This window comes from Heterodontus francisci, chromosome 23 (assembly GCF_036365525.1).
Source record: "Heterodontus francisci isolate sHetFra1 chromosome 23, sHetFra1.hap1, whole genome shotgun sequence".
Taxonomy (NCBI): Eukaryota; Metazoa; Chordata; class Chondrichthyes; order Heterodontiformes; family Heterodontidae; genus Heterodontus; species Heterodontus francisci.
In genome coordinates this window covers 48540699-48560391 of record NC_090393.1, presented here as the reverse complement: position 1 = coordinate 48560391, position 19693 = coordinate 48540699, and the positions used below count along the sequence as shown (strand labels likewise).

General features: G+C 41.4%; 1 protein-coding gene across 1 annotated transcript in view; it reads left to right on the top strand.

Moving 5' to 3' along the window:
• Positions 1-1243: 1243 nt before the first annotated feature.
• The window catches only part of hnf1a (HNF1 homeobox a), a 258658-nt gene continuing 240208 nt past the window's right edge, over positions 1244-19693 (top strand). The window contains exon 1 of the mRNA XM_068055205.1: positions 1244-2031. Within this exon, the coding sequence (XP_067911306.1) occupies positions 1685-2031 (347 nt within the window). The 5' untranslated portion in view covers positions 1244-1684. The remainder of the gene's footprint in view (positions 2032-19693) is intronic.

Sequence of the window (19693 nt, the reverse complement as noted above, 5' to 3'; positions counted from 1 at the left end):
AACTGACCCTTCAACTAAGCGGAACAGCTGCTCCCTATCCACCCTGTCCATGCCCCTCATGATCTTGTACACCTCGATCAGGTCACCCCTCAGTCTTCTCTGCTCCAGTAAAAACAACCCAAGCCTATCCAACCTCTCTTCATAGCTTAAATGTTCCATCCCAGGCACCATCCTGGTGAATCGCCTTTGCATCCCCTCCAGTGTAATCACATCCTTCCTATAATGTGGCGACCAGAATTGCACACAGTACTCCAGCTGTGGCCTTACCAAAGTTCTATACAACTCCAACATGACCTCCCTGCTTTTGTAATCTATGCCCCAATTGATAAAGGCAAGTGTCCCATATGCCTTTTTCACCACCCTATTAACCTGCCCTTCTGCCTTCAGAGATCTATGGACAAACATGACAAGGTCCCTTTGTTCCTCAGAACTTCCCAGTGTCAGGCCATTCATTGAATACTTCCGTGTCACATTACTCCTTCCTCACACTTTTCAGGGTTAAATTTCATCTGCCACTTTTCTGCCCATTTGACCATCCCGTCTATATCTTCCTGTAACCCAAGACACTCCACCTCACTGTTAACCACTCAGCCAATCTTTGTGTCATCCGCGAACTTACTGATCCTACCCCCCACATAGTCATCTATGTCGTTTATATAAATGGCAAACAATAGGGGACCCAACACAGATCCCTGTGGTATGCCACTGGACCCTGGCTTCCAGTCACTAAAACAGCCGTCTGTCATCACTCTCTGTCTCCTCCAGCTAAGCCAATTTTGAATCCACCTTATCAAGTTACCCTGGAGCCCATTTGCATTTGCTTTCTTGATAAGTCTCCCATGTGGGACCTTTTCAAAGGCTTTGCTGAAATCCATGTAAAATCCATTAGTACTTCATTGGCTGTAAAGTGCTTCAGGACACCCTGAGGTTGTGAAAGGAGCTATCTAAATGCCAGTTCTTTCTTTGTTTCTGGGTTGTTCCTCTCGCTTATTGACCATTGACTCTAATTTTGATGCGTAACTAGAATGAAAGTAAAATTAGCAACCCTGCTTCAATGGAGTGTAGGCCAGAAAACACGACTCTGACCATAGCTTGGAGACCAAACTGGTAGGTAGTTAGGAGAGCGGTTGACTGGGTCTGATAGCTGAATCAATATTGAACATGAGTTGAAAATAAATATTTAAACAGAGATGAGGGGGGAACTATGAAAAATAATTGGTTTTGAAAAAAAAGCTTTCATTATTGCATGCATTTCAGACTAGAAAGAAAAAAGGGAACGCTTCTTTTCATTGAACTGTCGAGTGCAGTTTTAGTGTTTAACATATTTCCCTGCACTTTGTACAACAGTTAAAATGGGGTCCAAAGTTCAGTGGCTGGAGGAGCGGATGGATAAATGTGAACCCAGCAAAATGTGCATAGTTTGAATGTAAACAGATGAGCGAAGCTACGTTTATAATGACCAAAGCAGGCCACTTTTTGTGTAGAAAGTAATGGTTTTGGTGATTTACTTGTTTTTGGAAGAGTGTGTTTCCATCTTAGCTTGTTGGATCATGTAGGAAAAGTTCAGTAACATCAGGGAGACCTTGATTATGCCGGGAGTTGAATAAATTGGAATTAAAAGTAAATCTGGGGAAAAAGTGAATTAATTACAACTTCATTTTGTGGGGGAGGGGGGAGGGGGGAGATGGTGACCAAATTAACACCTTTGCAGCAGGAGCTGGTGAATGCACTGGTAGGTTCTGGGGTCAACAAGCAGACCCTGATTGAAGCTCTTCAGGAACTCGACCCTTATCAAGCTGTCAAGACAGAGGAAACTCAGGGGTCGACAATCAGCATCCTCCCCAACGATGGCTCCAAAGCTGAACCGCTGCTGCTCTTAGCAAACGGCCACCACCCCGACAAACTGTCCGGGGACGAGAGCTCAGAGGACGGCGACGAGGACTACGACACCCCGGCTATCCTGAAGGAACTGGTCAACCTCAGCCCCGAAGAAGCCGCCCAGCAAAGGGCAATCGTGGAACAACTTCTCCAGTAAGGACCCTTTTCCATTTATGTTCTCCTCTTGAGCAGACAAAAAAAAACTGTTCCAGCCAATGTTCCCTGAGCTTGTGCAGCCTATTCTATGCAACGTGTGATGGATGGAAAACTGCTGGCTGAATCAGGCGTGCCACAGCTAGTTACTAATTATCCAATTGATTGTTATTTCTCTGTTCTTTTGCAAAATATAAACTAAAATTGTATAGCCGTCCCTTTTTGGTTACATTTGATCATTAACTACTGATTATACAAGGCGGCCGGAAGCGTGTGACCGATATGGAAAGGCTGCCCAGATTAAAGTTATTTCGTTGCTGTTATTAATTAATTTTTGTGCGTAAATTGGACAGTTAAAGGGCTTGTCAATTCCGTTCGTACAGTCAATTACAACAAATTTGCAATGACTCTGGGTGTGTGTGAATGTGTCGGGGCAGAATTAGGTAAAAAGGAAATAATAATAATTGACCTTTTATAATCCCGCAGAATTGATTCGTCTCAATATTTTTTTCATTTATAACCAAATTTTGTTAAAATTAATTGGATAGAAACGACACTGGGTGAAAAAGAAATGGTCTGTTACATCTCCCGGGTGTTTAGTCAAACGTTACAAATTAAAACATTGCACATAACGGGTTAATACCAAAAATGAACCATATTTTCCAATCTATGGTTTAAAAACTGCTGATCACTGGAGTTATTGCAGTGAGACTGCGGGCATGCTGTGTATACTAACGAATTATTTCGCTTTACCAAACTTTAAGGAAAGAAAGTTACTTTTAAATAAACATCGAATATCTAAACTGCCCTTTATAGATAGGTTATCGTATTAGAAGTGAATATTTTAACATTTATTTTACTAAGCCTTGGGTCGTAATGCAAAACATCACAATTGGAATGTTGTCCAACAAATTAAAACAAATTTGGCCATTAAAACTGTGGGTTATAAACGGTTAATATTGAGGTTTATAATGCGTTTGGCAGTGAGGATATCGACTGATAGGATTATTTATTTGATTTTATTATATTGATTGGGAGGGGGATTGTGTGAATTGGATTCATTTTAGTAATTTGCAGCAGAGTATATTCAAAAAGCGAAAGCTGTATGTTAACTGGGCGGGTCAAAGTCTTTAGTTCAGACTTTACATTAATATAGTGCTATAAATAATCAACCCGGCTCCCAGTTAAAATGAACCAGGGTCGGGTTGATGCCTAATCGAGTGCGGTAACTGAATGGCAGGAGAACGGGAGAACCAGACCCGTTACTAAATCAGAGCCCAGCATCGCAGAGAAAAGCACAACTGGAGTTTGTAAAGCAGAAAAAAAGGGTGGAAAAGAGCGTTTGTTTGTTCCAAGGCGATTTGGACTTTGGTCCAGGTGGGAGTTTTATCTGTTGCTCAACATTACCGGTTCAATAAAAAAGTAGTTCAGGATTAGTACAAGCGAGCTAACAACACGTCGATTTGTTTGAGGAAAACTATGTAACATACGGTACAAAATGTTCCCTTGCTTAAAAGACAACTTTACCCCGACTTTCCATTAACTATCCTTGTTTTTAGTTTAACTCAAATATTTGCTGCGCTGACCGTGTCAGGTAGCGTGACTAAGAGGAGTTTCCCCTGTATCTTGGCCAATATTTGTCCCTCAACCAATGTCACTGAAACAGATTGTCTGATTATTGTCTTATTTCTGTTTGTTGGACTTTACTGTGCGCAAGTCAGAAAGTTGACTGCCATGACCGCACTTAAAAAGGCACTTTTTTTTTCAATCTTATGTTCAACTGAGTTTTCTTTATTTCAGAAAATTACTTAGGTACAAAAACATGTCACAACTTAACTTGCGTAGCCACGAGACCGATAACGAGTATCCTAAATGCTATCAAAACAACAGGTAGAAGATATTTCATGATAGTGTGTACTCCATGAAATTCCAGTGAATCCATTCCTAACTGTAGACGCTCTGTAATAAGGTGATGTTGTAAGTGTCCTAAGGTCGTGAACAATTAGATATAATTATGGTATACTGTCCTTGCAGTTACATGGGATGCCTTACCTACACTCATATTTCTTCCAAGATGGAGATCAATGCATTCAGGATAAAACTATTAGCTTTATTTTTCAGTTAATATATAACAGAATCCAAATGATACAGTGACAAACTGAAAGACCATCGTACTTAACTACAATGAATTTATAATCAGTCCACAAGGAGTTAAATAAACTTTCCAGATTTATTTCTTAGAGTCTGGTAAACAATATTTGGTTGAAACTATTAGATTTATCACTTGGTATAGCTTCCAGATGGAATATGTTGATGATGTGGAGTCCAATACACCCATGGAGTGTGAATCTCCCACCAGAACTAAAGACAGTGGGCTTAATCCTACGCCCTTTAAAAATAATCAAGGGGCTGGACCATTTACGGGTCCCGACCCCGCACAAGTTGTCAAGGCACCTGCCTGGGAAATCTTACTGGCGGCAACCAATTAAGAGGCCACCTCCGGGTCCGCCATCCAATTAAGGATAGCGGGCTGGTTCCAGAATGACTGCAGCCCCATCGCCAGTGGTGGGTACTGCCAGTGCAGGATGGGGTCCGCAAGGGCGCCTCCATCTTGAGGCACCCTCTAAAGAATGATTTACTTTAATAAAATAAACTGTGGCTTCAGCTGCCAAGCCACCTGCGTGGAGGGGTTCCCTCTGATGGCTGCGGCTCCGGTGACGTGGTTTAGAACAGGAGGCCTCATGGGGCCTCCAGGCCAGCCGCTGGCAAACCATCGCCAGGCACAATGGGGGGGCCTGTCCGCCACTGGGAAGATCCCGATGGCGTCCCCAATCAGCCCAAAAATGTGCAGTTAATTATTCAAATTGGCTACTCGCTGCTGCCGGACGAGTAGCCTCTGCCGGTGATGACCCCCGTCTGGGTGGATCGCCTGGAGGAGTGAATGCATCGGCCCACTGACCTGAAGCCAAGTTTTGTGAATCTCCTCCCACACCCGCCTTCAAGCCTGCCCCTGCAGCACCGGTAAGATTCCACCCAGTGGGAGCATTTCCCACATTTATTGAGACCAGAGGCCTCTGCAGTCAGAGCTAGCATAATTAGAATAGGAATTATTGCATAGAATGCTTAAGAGTAAATGTTTCATCTGGGTTCATGCTGTGACTATGTACAATTGGATTTGCTTATTGAACAAAGCCCTTATATTCTAATTTCCAGATCAAAAACTGTGGGCGGATGTTGTAGACAACTCATTTCCTGACCTTCATTTTAAAATGTTGTGAAGAAAAAGCAACTTCTATTTGAATGCTAGTTATTTCAAAACTGTATGACATAAAAGATAGGCATATTGCTATATCATCATAAGCTGCAGTGGCCTATGATTCCACTACCAACCATAGCAGGATATTATGTCCTGAATAATGGCGTGGGCCGTACAGTGCATGATGTTTCAGTACTATCAGAATTTTATTTGACATGTTCGACCTCTGGATCACTACTTAATGCTTTGGTTTAGCAGATATTAAACATCTAAAATGTATTTGCAAATCATATAAGTAAATTATGTACAATATCATTAAAAATAAATTTGGCATAACCAAAGCAGCCCGCTAATTAACATTGTCAGTGGAGGAAAGAGTTGTTCCACTCTGATCATTACAGATTTGGCAGCAGAAAAAGGCACTCACTTCTAATGTGAGGCCATCATATTATCAAACTTCAGTGAATGCCTCATATCTTTGCATAATTTCTTATCTACATCAAGCATTTAAAGCAGCATTTGCTTATCAATGGGACATTAGCGTTGCACTTATAAAAATTCAAAAGCAGATCACAAGGGTAATTCAGCAGCAATAATCTAAACAACTGCTAGGTTTGTAGTAACCTATTCCACCCAACCACCTACCCCACAACCATCTCATCTCCTGAAGTGTTGACTTGTGCTGTAACATAGTACCAGGGGTACTGGTCACCCTACATTACTCAGCCCAAGTGCCACTTAATTATATATAAAGACATAAGAAATAGGAGCAGGAGTAGGTCACTCGGCCTCTCGACCCTGCTCTGTCATTCAATAAGATCATGGCAGATCTGATTGTGGCCTTAACTCCACTTTCCTGTCTGCGCCCCCCTATAACCTTTGACTCCCTTGTAGATCAAAAATATGTCTAACTCAACCTTGAATATATTCAATGACTCAGCCATCACTGCTCTCTGGGCTAGAGAATTCCAAAGACCCTCTGAGAGAAGAAATTCCTCCTCATTTCCATCTTCAATGGGAGACTTCTTATTTTGAAATTGTGCCCCTAGTTCTAGATTCCCCCACGAGGAGAAGCATTATTTCAGCATCTACCCTGTCACGCCCCCTCAGAATCTTATATGTTTCAATAAAAACACCTTTCATTCTCCTAAACTCCAATCAATACATACGAACATATGAATTAGGAGCAGGAGTAGGCGACTCGGCCCTTCAAGCCTGCTCCGCCATGTGAATATACAGTCTGAAAACAAGTGTGCAGTCTGTGTTAAATAATTACTGATCTCTAGATAATGTGATTCACATCAGAAAACTGTTCCATTGCTGGATTTTTAGATTCTAACACAACTGTGTGCATTCGAATATATGAATTAGGAGCAGGAGTACGCCACTCGGCCCTTTGAGCCTGCTCTGCCATTCAATAAATTCATGGCCGAACTGATTACTCCACATTTCCACCTACTCCCGATAACCTTGCAACCCCTTACTTATCAAGAATCTATCTACCTCTGCCTTAAACATATTCAAAGACTCTGCTTCCACCACCTTTTGAGGAAGAGAATTCCAAAGACTCACAACCCACTGAGAGAAAAAATTTCTCCACATCTCTGTCTTAAATGGGCGACCTCTTATTTTTAAACAGTGACCCCCTAGTTCTAGATTCTCCCACAAAGGGAAACATCCTTTCCACATCCACCCTGTCGAGACCCCTCAGGATCTTATATGTTTCAATCAAGTCGCCTCTTACTCTTCTCAATTCCAGCGGATACAAGCCTAGCCTGTCCAACCTTTCCTCGTAAGACAGCCCACCCATTCCAGGTATTAGTCTAGTAAATCTTCTCTGTACTGCCTCCAACACACTTACATCCTTCCTTAAATAAGGAGACCAGTACTGTACACAGTACTGCAGATGTGGTCTCACCAATGCCCTGTATAGCTGAAGCATAACCTCCCTATTTTTGTATTCAATTCCCCTCGCGATAAACATTCTATTAGCTTTCCTAATTACGTGCTGGACCTGCATACTAATCTTTTGCGATTCATGCACTAGGACACCTAGTTCCCTCTGCTACTCAGAGCTTTGCAATCTCTCACTATTTAGATAATCTGCTTCTTTTTTATTCTTCCTGCCAAAGTGGACAATTTCCCACTTTACCACATTATACTTAATTTGCCAGGTCTTTGCCCACTCACTTAACCTATCTATATCCCTTTATAGCCCCCTTATGTCCTCTTCGCAAGTTACTTTGTGTCATCAGCAAATTTAGCAACCATACCTTGGGTCCCTTCATCTAAGTCATCTTTATAAATTGTAAAAGGTTGAGGCCCCAGCACAGATCCCTGTGGCACACCACTCATTAAATCTTGCCAACCAGAAAATGACCCATTTATGCCTACTCTCTGTTTCCTGTTAGCTAGCCAATCTTCTATCCATGCCAATATGTTACCCCCTACACCATGAGCTTTTATTTTCTGCAATAACCTTTGATGTGGCACTTTATCAAATGCTTTCTGTAAATCTAAGTACAAAACATCCACTGGTTCCCCTTTATCCACAGCACATGTAACTCCCTCAAAGAACTCCAATAAATTGGTTAAACATGATTTCCCTTTCACAAAACCATGTTGACTTTGCCTGATTACCTTGAATTTTTCTAAATGCCCTGCTATGCCGTCTTTAATAATAGCTTCTAACATTGTCCCTATGACAGGTGCGTATATGCCCAATCTGCTCAACCTTTCCTCATAAGACAAACCCCTCATCCCAGGAATCAAGTTATTGAACCTTCTCTGAATTGCCTCCAACGCAAGTATATCCCTCCTCAAATAAGGAGACCAAAACTGTATACAGTATTCTAGGTGTGGTCTCACCAATGCCCTGTCCAGTGTAGCAAGACTTCCCTGTTTTTGTACTCCATCACCCTTGCAACAAGGCTAACATTCCATTTGCCTTCCTAATTACTTGCTGTACCTGCATGCTTACATTTTGTGATTCATGTCCGAGGATGCCTAGATCCCTCTGCACCTGTAACATTCTGTAGTCTCTCTCCATTTAAATAATATTTTGCTTTTCTATTCTTCCTACCAAAGTGGATAACCTCACAATTTCCCACATTATATTCCATTTGGCAAATTTTTGCCCACTCACATAACCTATCTCTATCTCTTTGTAGATATTTTGTGTCCTCTTCACAACTTGCTTTCCCACCTATCATTGCATCATCAGCAAATTGGGCTACAATACACTCTGTCCCTTCATCCAAGTCATTAATATAGATCAGGGGGTGCCAACACATCGATCATGAGCTACTGGTAGCTTGCTGTCGGTTTTTGAGTATGTTATGACCAGGTGAGGAAGGGGGTCTCGGGTTCCCCTTTCGCCCCTTCTCTGGTTTGACCATAACAGGGTTTATCCTTTCTTGACATAGTGATTGAAGTTACCACCTCAGTGCGTGCTTGCTCTAATATAATTGCTAAAGAACAAATCAGATGAGTTTTCTTGAGTTTCAACAAGAGAGATGTAAGTTTATTACTCTTACTCTAAACCGGTTAAAAATTACTAAAATATGCTACGCATCCACACACACATTCACACAAGAGGCACACACACAAACACACACCAATAGATTACAGAGGGAAAACAGGTTTGATAGTTGGAGTAAAGTCTGAAATAAACGGAATTTAAATACTGAATTTCAGTCCCAGATTCCTTAGTTGAAATTGTAGTCCTAAAGGCCTCGCTGGGCCATGTGCAGGGCTGCAGGCTTGCTTCTCAGTCTCCAGAGGCTGAAGAGGGAGTTTGATCCTTGTCCCCCAGTTGTTGGCTGTGCTGGTCTGTAGGTTTGAATCTTTAGCAGTTGCAGCCGAGTCTTCTCTGGATCTTTACTGGAGACAGAGAGAGAGAGCTGCCTCCTCGATGGATTTTAGTTACAGTTCTCTCTGAGTGACAAAGCTTATTGTCCCAGAGTGGCACAGCAGTCACATGACATTCCCCAAACCTCTTTGTGTTTTAAAGAGGTCCTTCTGGAATGTTCTCTGAGATTCAAAACTCTTTCAAAGTCAATAGTTGTTGATGACTGTGTTGATATAGCCATTTCAGGTAATTTAATCAATTTAATCCATTGTTCTGGCTAGGTTGACTCAGTCATGTTGTTTCTACTCTATTCCTTTGGTGTTTCAAATGTAAATTTCAGTGGCCATCTTGGCTTCCAGGTTACTCTTTTAAAAAGTTATTTGTAACAATTTACAGTAAAAGTCTCAGGCAAGGTTCCAACCGATGAAATTAATATTTCCTATTTGGCATGTAGGGTTTTCATGAAAAGTTTCATGACAGAGCTTTGAAAAATTGCAGTTTAAAAGAAAAGTTTTCTTTGACAAAAGAAAAAAAAATACACATGAGCAAATGTAGACTCTATCAGTGGTGTATTACAATGTACCCCTCTGTATAATGGAGATTATTTGATGTGCCTCTTCTCTTTGACCTGTACCTGGCCTGGACACTGCATCTCATGCTCTCCTTGTGCCATTTGTTTTGATTCTAATTGGTTCCCACTGAGCACTGCTCCATCTGCCCCGTGCATTCCAACCAATCACAGCAGACCTTAGATCTGCCAGTGTCATGGCCAACCAATTAGAAGCATTGTTTCTTAGCAAGGCTCAGGTAAGCGCATCCTTGGATAACAGTCTGTACCTGGAGGGAGCAGTTGGATCCAGGGAAGAGTCTGTACCTGGAGGAAGCAGCCGGACCCGGAGAAGAGTCTCTACCTGGAGAGAGCAGCTGGACCCGGGGAACAGTCTGTTCCTGGAGGGAGTAGATGGTCCCGGGGAAGGGAGTAGCTAGCTAGCTAATCATTTTTGAGGGGAAAAGTTTACCATACACTCCAATTACGGACGCTGAAATTTCGAACCCGACTGACCGACAAGCATCTGAACGACTCTATCAGGGTTGCCCTATCCAGTTGCAAACTGAGTTTCTCAGGTTTGGTGGACAGCATGCAGTGTCAAGTATCACATTGAAATAAAGTTAAGATCAGTTTTCCTTCATATTAAATATATTATAACAGCTACATATTTAATTTGCATTTATCTATCCATATTTTTTCAATTTATGCATAAGCGGCTCATGATATTTTTTGTTTATCGGAAGTAGCTAAGGAAAAGTTTGGCGACCCCTGATATAGATGGTAAATAGTTGCAGACCCAGCACTGATCCCTGTGACACTCCACTAGTACAGTTTGCCAAACTGAAAATGACCCATTTATCCTGACTCTTTTTCCTGTTAGTTAACCAATCCTGTATCCATGCTAATTTATTACTCCCAACACCATGAGCTCTTATTTGGGTAGTCACCTTTTATGTAGCACCTTATCGAATGCCTTTTGGAAATCCAAATGCATTAAATCCACTAGTTCCCCTTTATTCATTCTGCTCATTACATCCTTAAAGAACTGTAATAAATTTGTCAAACAGTATTTCCCTTTCATAAAACCATGTTGTCTCTGTTTGCTTGTATTATGATTTTCTAAATGTCCTGCCACCACTTCCTTAATGATGGATTCCAGCATTTTTCCAATGACAGATGTTAGGCTAATGGCCTATAGTTTCTTGCTGCCTGTCTCCTTCCTTTCTTGAAACATTTACAGTTTGCCAATCTGCTGGGATCTTTCCAGAATCTAGGGAATTTTGGAAGATTACAACCAATGTATTCACTATCTCTGCAGCCACTTCTTTTAAGACCCTAGGATGCAGGCCATCGGGCCCAGGGGACTTGTCAGCCTTTAGTCTCATTAGTTTTCCTAGTACTTTTTCTCTAGTGATGGTGATTGTTTTAAGTTCCTGCCTCCCTTTTGCCCCTGATTTTCTACTATTGTTGGGATGCTTTTAGTGTCTTCTACTGTGAAGACACATAAAATACTTGTTCAAAGTCTCTGCCACTTCCTTTTTTCCCCATTGTTATTCCCCCAGTCTCATCCTCTAAGGAAACAATGTTTACTTTCGCTACTCTCTGCCTTTTTATATATGTGTGGAAGCTTTTACTGTCAGTTTTTATATTCCTTGCTAGTTTATTCTCAAAATTCAAATTTCTCCATTTTTTTTAGTCATCCTTTGCTGGTTTCTTAAATTTCCCAATCTTCTGGCCTACCACTAATCCTCGCAGCATTGTACACCTTTTCTTGCAATTTGATATCATCCTTAACTTCCTTAGTTAGCCACAGATAGTTTTTGTAGAGTCTTTTTTTCTCAATGGAATATATCTTTGTTGAGAGTTATCAAATATCTCCTTAAATGTCTGCCACTGCTTACCTATTAATTACCTTTTAACCTATTTTCCCAGTCCTCTTTAGCCAACTCTGTCTGCAAACCTTTGTAATTGCCTTTATTTACGTTTAAGACACTAGTTTCAGACCCAAGCTTCTCATCTCGAAACTGAATGTGAAATTCATCATGTTATGATCACTCTTCCTGGGAGGATCCCTTACTATAAGATCAGTAATTAATCCTGTCTTATTACACATTACTAAGTCTAAAATAGCCTGTTTCCTGGTTGGTTCCACAGCATATTATTCCAAGAAACTGTCCTGAATACACTCTATGAACTCCTTCTCAATGCTACCTTTGCCAGTTTGATTTGTCCAATCTATATGAAGATTAAAATCGCCCACAATTATTGCAGTACCTTTCTTATCAGCCCCCATTATTTCTTGATTTAGACTCTGTCCTGCAGTGTAGCTACTGTTAGGGAGCCTATAAACTATTCCCATCAGTGACTTCTTTCCCTTTCTATTCCATATTTCCACCCAAACTGATTCTACATGTTGATCTTCTGAGCCAAGATCATATCTCACTGGTGGACTGATCTCATCCTTTATTAACAGAGCTACCCCACCTCCTTTTCCTTTCTTCCTATCCTTCCGAAATGTCAAATACCCTTGAATATTCAATTTCTAGCCTGGGTCACCTTACAACCAAGTCTCTGTATTGGCTGTCATATCATTTATTCCTATTTGTGCTGACAATTCATTTATCTTGTTATGAATGCTGTTTGCATTCAGATATTGAACCTTTAATTCTGTCTTTTTACCATGTTTTCCTACTCTGACCCTATTTGCTGGTGTGCCCTTATGCTTGTACTTGCTGTCCCTTCCTGTCACACTCAAGTTATCATTACCCATAAGCTATCCTGCACTATTGCCATGTCCTTTCTCTTGAACTTTCTATATTTTCCCTCCCCTGAACCCTCCACCCCTGCTGTTTAGTTTAAAGTCCTCTCTACAGTCGTAGATAGCCGATTTGCCAGGACACTGGTCCCAGCTCAGTTCAAGTGAAGCCCATCCCAAGAGAACTGTGGTCAGTTTGCTCATATTCACTGCAGTGCCTGATCTCGTCCACAATTGAACAAAGAACAAAGAACAAAGAAAATTACAGCACAGGAACAGGCCCTTCGGCCCTCCAAGCCTGCGCCGATCCAGATCCTCTATCTAAACATGTCGCCTATTTTCTAAGGGTCTGTATCTCTTTGCTTCCTGCCCATTCATGTATCTGTCTAGATACATCTTAAAAGACGCTATCGTGCCCGCGTCTACCACCTCCGCTAGCAACGCGTTCCAGGCACCCATCACCCTCTGCGTAAAGAACTTTCCACGCATATCCCCCCTAAACTTTGCCCCTCTCACTTTGAACTCGTGACCCCTAACTTGCTGCAAGAACTTCCTACCTGTTGGACAAGTCCAAGGGCTGAGACTCCTCCAGTGCTACCTTCTGGATCCCCATACCTGCCTCAGTCATAGTCACACCCTCCTATCCTTGAGAATGGACCAAAGCTGAAGTATTTAGCCCAAGGAGTGTTGTGCCTGTCTCCTGGAAGAAAGTCTCCAGGTAACTTTCTCCCTTGCAGTGTCTGAAGCTTTGAGCCAAAGTTCCTCAAGCTGCAGACATTTACTGCAGATGTGGTTGCAGTGGCTCACACTGATGTCCACCAGCTCCCATATGCTACAGCTGCAACACAACACCTGCCCTGCCATCTCTATTGTATTTTATTTAATTAATTGGGGTTTCAGGTTTGAAGTGTCACTCAATGATTATTTGTAGCTATATTAAATAGTTTAACTAGTTAAGCTATAGTTTTAGGCTTTACAACAGTGTATGACTGTACTGTGTGATGTAGATCATTGGCCTGTAGATATATGAGTGTAGCACCTGCTAGTGTTCTATAACTTGAAAGATGTTTTCAGTGTGTTTATGTGCTGATGGTGGAAATCCCTTTGTTACCATGCAATAGCCTGGCAGTAGTCTAAAAAAGAACAGTCATTACCTTCTGGGGAAATGGTGAGGCATGACATCAATAATGATGGGAACATAGAAGCAGGAGTAGGCCATTCAGCCCTTGAGTTTGTTCTATCATTCAATTACTAAGCAACCAAGTTAGTTAGGCTATAAATTTTATTCAGTACCTTATATCTCCTGTGTCCTCGTTTAAACTACTGACCTAGTTTAGAGAATAAAAACATAAAATTCACCAACCAATCACCTACCTGCTCACCTAAATAATGCCTCTAGACCTCAGTTATCACTCCCTCTTTTGAACCGTTCCCTGGTTTTTAAAAGGCCAGAAAAACACCTCTTCCCTCCATAACGCCGAGTTCCCTGATTCACCAAATTCCTGAGTTAAGTACTATGATTAAAGCTCCAATAAGTGTTTAGTTCAGATCCATTGGGAAGAGAATGGAATGGGGCTAGACCTTGGTTCATTCCATAGTAATACGGTTTGAGGGAGCAATATCGCAAAAAGCATGGGATTCTAAGTGTTTTGTAGTGCAATGCTTTCCATTTTGCTTCCCCCAGTTCAGTTCTTCCTCTCCTAAAGGTGTAAGTAGCCATTTAACATCGACAGGCAATTCCAACATGGAATGCACCACACCTGTACCCAATCTTTCTTCACCTGACATCTGCACTTGTACATCCAGTAGGAGGAATGCTGACCAACTCCCTCCCTCAACCCTTTACCAGATAACTATGGCTACTGGTAGCTCTTCTACCTGAGATCAGTTAATTCAGCATATACTGAGCACAAAATGTAATGGGTTCTTTTATGTTGTCTGATGCAATAGAAATGAGATGCATGGAGCCCAGTTATACTGAAGATCTCAAACAGGTTTATTACAGCTACCTATTATATAAAGTACAGAACTAACTATTTACAGAACCATACTCTGGGTGTTACAGTTGCAGAGTGACTCTGCTTTTGAGTCATATGGCTACATCCTGGTACTTAGCTCATTAGCATACTGATCTTAAAGGGATATCACTCTTAAAGGCAATCATACAACATCCCCTTTCTTTCCAAAGATAGGTCTTGTATGCTGCAGGTAAAAATACATCAAATTAGATAATATCAAAATTAGTTATGTGGGAATAGATCATTAAATTTACAAGTATAGAAACTTAAGGGTCCATATATCATTTTGGTGGTTTGACAACTCTTCCAGATCTGGTTATGGTGTAAACCTTCTGGGGGTGTAGATTTCACCCTTGGCTGTTTTGGGTTTGCAGGCATGTTGTTCAATGTGTCGGTTGTTATCCTGTTGTTCCATCACACGCTCATCATTGGAATGTGTTCTTTCGTGTCCTCTGTGCACAATTGGAGTATTGCACACTTCTCTGAGTTGGCTTTGTTCCTTCTCAACACTGCTGCGCCAGATTTTGTAATCTCATAGGACCTAGGCCCACTGCACACTTTGGAAACCTCTGCTGGTAACCTTGTTCTCATTGTGGGGTGTATGACACTGACGTTTTGTCCTACATGTAGCTGAGGTAGTTCCATTCCTGCACGTCAGTGATGCACCAGCTTCATTTTCCCCTGTTTTTTGAGTAGTGTCTCCTGCATCTTGGAGAGTTTGGACAGATGCTGGCTTGGCAGAATCGTTCTCAATTGTCTGCCAAACATAATTTCTGCTGGCGATGGTAAGCCCATATCCATAGGTGTAGCTCTGAGGTGAAGCATGTCAACACGAAAATCTAGTTTGGTTGTCCTACACTTCAGGATAAATGCTTTGACTTTGTGAACCATTCGCTCAGCAAGACCATTAAATCTAGGGTAATGTGGTGAGGACATTACATGGTTTATGCCCCATTTGGCACACGTATCCCTGAAAGGTATGCTCGTATACTATGGCCCATTGTCAGAAATGAGTTCTTGAGGTGCATCGAATAGACTGAATATGGCACTCGATGTGTCTGCGACGACTGCATTTGAAATGTCTTTTACCTGCCTGACAATTGGAAATTTGGTGAAATAATCAGTGACTAAGATAAAGTCCTCTCCATTAGTGGCGATTGTGGACCAAGGGACTGACGGAATCTTGTGAGGGTGTAGAGGTTCTTTGCGTTGTTGTGGCTGGTGACTCTGGCATACCTCGCACATCCTCACTAACCTTTCCATGTCACTGTTGATCCTTGGCCAATAAACAGTGTCTCATGCCAGTCATCTTGTTTGCTCTACGCCCATATGCCTTGGTGAAGTTGTGTCAAGGTGTCCTGTCAGAGAGCTTTGGCCACAATCACTTGTTTTCCCTTGAAGGTGGCACCTCTTGAGATACCGAGTTCATCTCTGCAAGGCCAAAAACATCTGAGGGTTTCTGGAATCTCTTTTATCATATCAGGCCATCCTTCTATGATGACTTTCCACAGTGCCTTCAGTTGTGGGTCAGTGGCAGTTTTTGATTGCAGTTGGTCACATTTGTGCTGATCAAAATGCAGTAAATCAATTTTGAGCATATCTTCCACCGTGATGTCCATGCTGTCTACTTGTAGATCCAGTGGGACTTCTTCATTCTTGCTTGTGTTTGGCAATCTGCTCAGTTTATCCGAAGTGACCATTTTGGCACCTGGTTTGTAGCAGATGTTGAAGTCGTACCCCTGTACTTTCACTAAGAGCCGCTGTAGTCAAGGTGGTGCACTTGTCAAAGGTTTGTGCCAGATCATTTCCAGTGGTTTGTGGTCAATGTCCACCATGAACTGGTCCGCTTGTGTCTGCCAAGTAGAATATTTGTGATTTCCATGCCAACTTGTCATAGCTGCATTCTTTGTTTTAAAAGTTTGAACTCAGATAGGATATCAGTGGCTTTCCAGTTCATGCTGGGAAATTTGGTATCCATAAGTCTCTTGTTGTTTTGTTTTAACATTTGTTTTAAGGCTTGTTCTATGACTCTGCACTGTTTCCCCTTTAAGAAACTCTATTATTTAGACTAGCTGCTTTGATGGAGAGGAGCAGGTGTTTTGCTTGTTTATCTTGCTTGCAGCATTTAAGCTGGTCTGTTTACACTGCTGTTCAAAAGGCAGTTCGATAGTTTTTTTTTGCTAGAGTTTGTTTATGTTCTTCACGCTCAAGTTGTTTAATGGTATTTTTATCGCTGTGGTTGCGTGAATGAAAGCTCGTCTTCACACTCGAGTGATTGAACAAGTTCTTTTTAAAACTTTGGCTGTGTGGTGTCATTTGTGTTGTATGATTGCCTCTAAGAGTGATATCCCTTTAAGATCTTAGTATGCTAATGAGCTAAGTACCAGGATGTAGTCATGTGACTCAAAGGCAGAGTCACTCTGTAACTGTAACACCCAGAGTAAGGTTCTGTAAATAGTTAGTCATATGACTACATCCTGGTACTTAGCTCATTAGCATACTAAGATCTTAAAGGGATATCACTCTTGGAGGCAAACATACAACACAAATGACACAGACTGAACTCAGGACCTTCCTGCTTTGTGGGGCTCAGTACCACACTAATAGTGCATTTACCAGTGTGGCCATTAGGGGAGCTAACCAAGCTTTTCAATGGAAAAACTCATTTGATTGAACTGGGAACAAGTGAGTCAATGCACTGTTTTGCCATTAAAAGGGTAATTAAACAACAAATTATGCAACTGAGTATTTGTGTCAACAAAATACTTCGAGCAGCCAGTAATGAAAATGAACTATGTAAAACACAAGATGCTGATGGAAACAATCACCTGGGGAAATGTTCAGTTGCTGATTTTGTAGATATTTCATTGTTTTTATGTTTTATTTTGTTGCTGATTTTGGGGTTGCTGAGAATGATTTTTGCATAATCAAAAGTGCAATTTTCCCCCACATGTATTATTTATTAATTTGTGATGTTAAATCGCTCTATGGTCAGGATGTTAGCATTTATATGAAGGAAATTGAATAGCCTACAACAAGATTCATTTTTATATGTCAAAGATCATCAGGAGCAGCTAATTTTTTTAAAACTTTGCTTTCCAATTTCATTTTTTTTTGCCTGGAAACTGTGAATAGTAAGTCAACATTCAGAATTTTACCAAAGATAGTACTACAATATGGCAAACTAGGGCCATCTGTGGTTCTGTTGTTTTCATAGTCCTTCAGCCTTAGATATCTGGATTAATATATAAAATAGCCTTGCATTAATATAGCGCCCTTCATGACCTCAGGACATCCTAAAGCATTTCACAGTCAATGAAGGATTTTTGAATTGTAATCACTGTTGCAATGTTTGTAAAATATTGTCCAGGGAGGAAACCCCTGCTCTTCAAATTAGAGCCATCAAATCATTTACATCCACCTGAGAAGGCAGACAGGGGCTCGGTTTAATGCTGGAACTGAAAGGTGGCACCTCTGACAGTGCAGCACTCCTTCAGTACTAAGATGGAGTGCCAGCCTAGATTTTGTACTCAAATCTCTAGAGGGGGACCTACAACTCACCACCTTGGACTCAGATATAAGAATGCTACCACTAAGCCATGGCTGACACAAAAATAAGTAATGAGCATATAAAGCAATCTAATGCATTATTTCAGGAGTATATGCTAAGATATTTCTGCAAGCCCACTCCATACTCTTGCAATTATAACACTGTCACTGTTGTACAGCCACCAATCAGTGTCAGATTCTTGGCTGTAACATGGTTCATAATATCTCCCACCTCATTACAAGACTCAGTTATGACTGTCTCTGTTATTCCCTACCTTCTTCATTCGGCTGTTCATTATAAAACTGTTATGTCTTGTTCTCATTGTACATCTGTCATAACAGCTTGTCACCTTTAGCTCCCAGTCATAATGCTGTAGGGCATATTTCCCACGAGTTGGGAGGAAAGATAATTTGCACGTGTTTCAGATACTTTGAGACCAAAAAATATTCTGCCTAACATTTTTGGCTAAAACTCCAGATAAAAAGATATTGAAGCTGCCAACGTTATCTACAGCACTGCTGTGTATCAGGAGCTGGCTCTCTGTATCACGGGGCTCTGGGTCTCTATTCTGGGGTGCTGAGACCTATGATTGGCCCCAGGAAGACAACACACAATAATGTGATTTAGAGTTTCAAATGCTCTAGTTCTTTATCTCAATGAAGCTCCAGGTTGGCTGTTTGATAAACTGACCTTTTTTAAAAATTATACTGGTAAAGAGTAATTGGGACTTTGTGGATTATGAATAATAGACTACACACATTATAAAAAGAAACTGTCAGTCATGTACAAACTAAATCCATCAGGTTACATTATTTAAGTTGAATTTATCTTCTGTCTAGCCTATATTTTTTTCAAATTTACAACACTCTCCAAAATAAGCTTGATTTTGTTAATTGCTTATGCACTGTAACTAGATTTAAAAGAACAGTGTTTGTGCCTTTCCCATATAAAGGGGCACAGGGTGAATATATATGGCGACATTACACAAATCCCAGGAACAACTCGAATATGGCTATACATTTATAAAAGTGCAGTGCATTCTATATCTGTGGAGGGGCATAGAGTTTAGAGTGAAGTGCAATTAAAGTTCTTTGCAAACCAATGTTGTAAATTGACGTTACATGTTGGCACACCTTTTTTGGGAACTTTGCGTAGCAATGCAAATTTCGTTCCCACTGGTTCTTTCTATGGCGGGGAGGGGCAGAAATTGGTCCATGGCTCACCAGATTTCTAGGTGGAAAAATAGGAATTGGGAGAGCAATTTTCTTGTGTGAGCTCCTGCCATGACCCGCACTGGAAGTGCGCTGGCTCCCAATTTTGGCAACTGCTGACTTCCAAATGCCTGGCGTGTCCATCAAACATAGGCCCCTTGAATATGCTAATCAGGGGCCTAATGCCTGTTTTAGTATCCCGATGCCAAATTGAGCAAAATCTGGGTGGAGCAAATGCCAGTAATTTTTCCCGGGTCTACAGCGGCCTAACCAGTGATCCGTAAAGAGACCAAATGTGGCCACAAAAATGCAACTATGGTTTCTTTTTCTTTTACTTACCTGCTCCCCTCTTGCCTCAACAGCAATACTGTGGGCTGTTGCCATCCCAGGCCAGCTCATCACCGGTTCATCTCCCCAGCCTGCACACCCTCCCAACCAAATACTTGCCTGCTTTTAGACCCTGTGTTCAAAA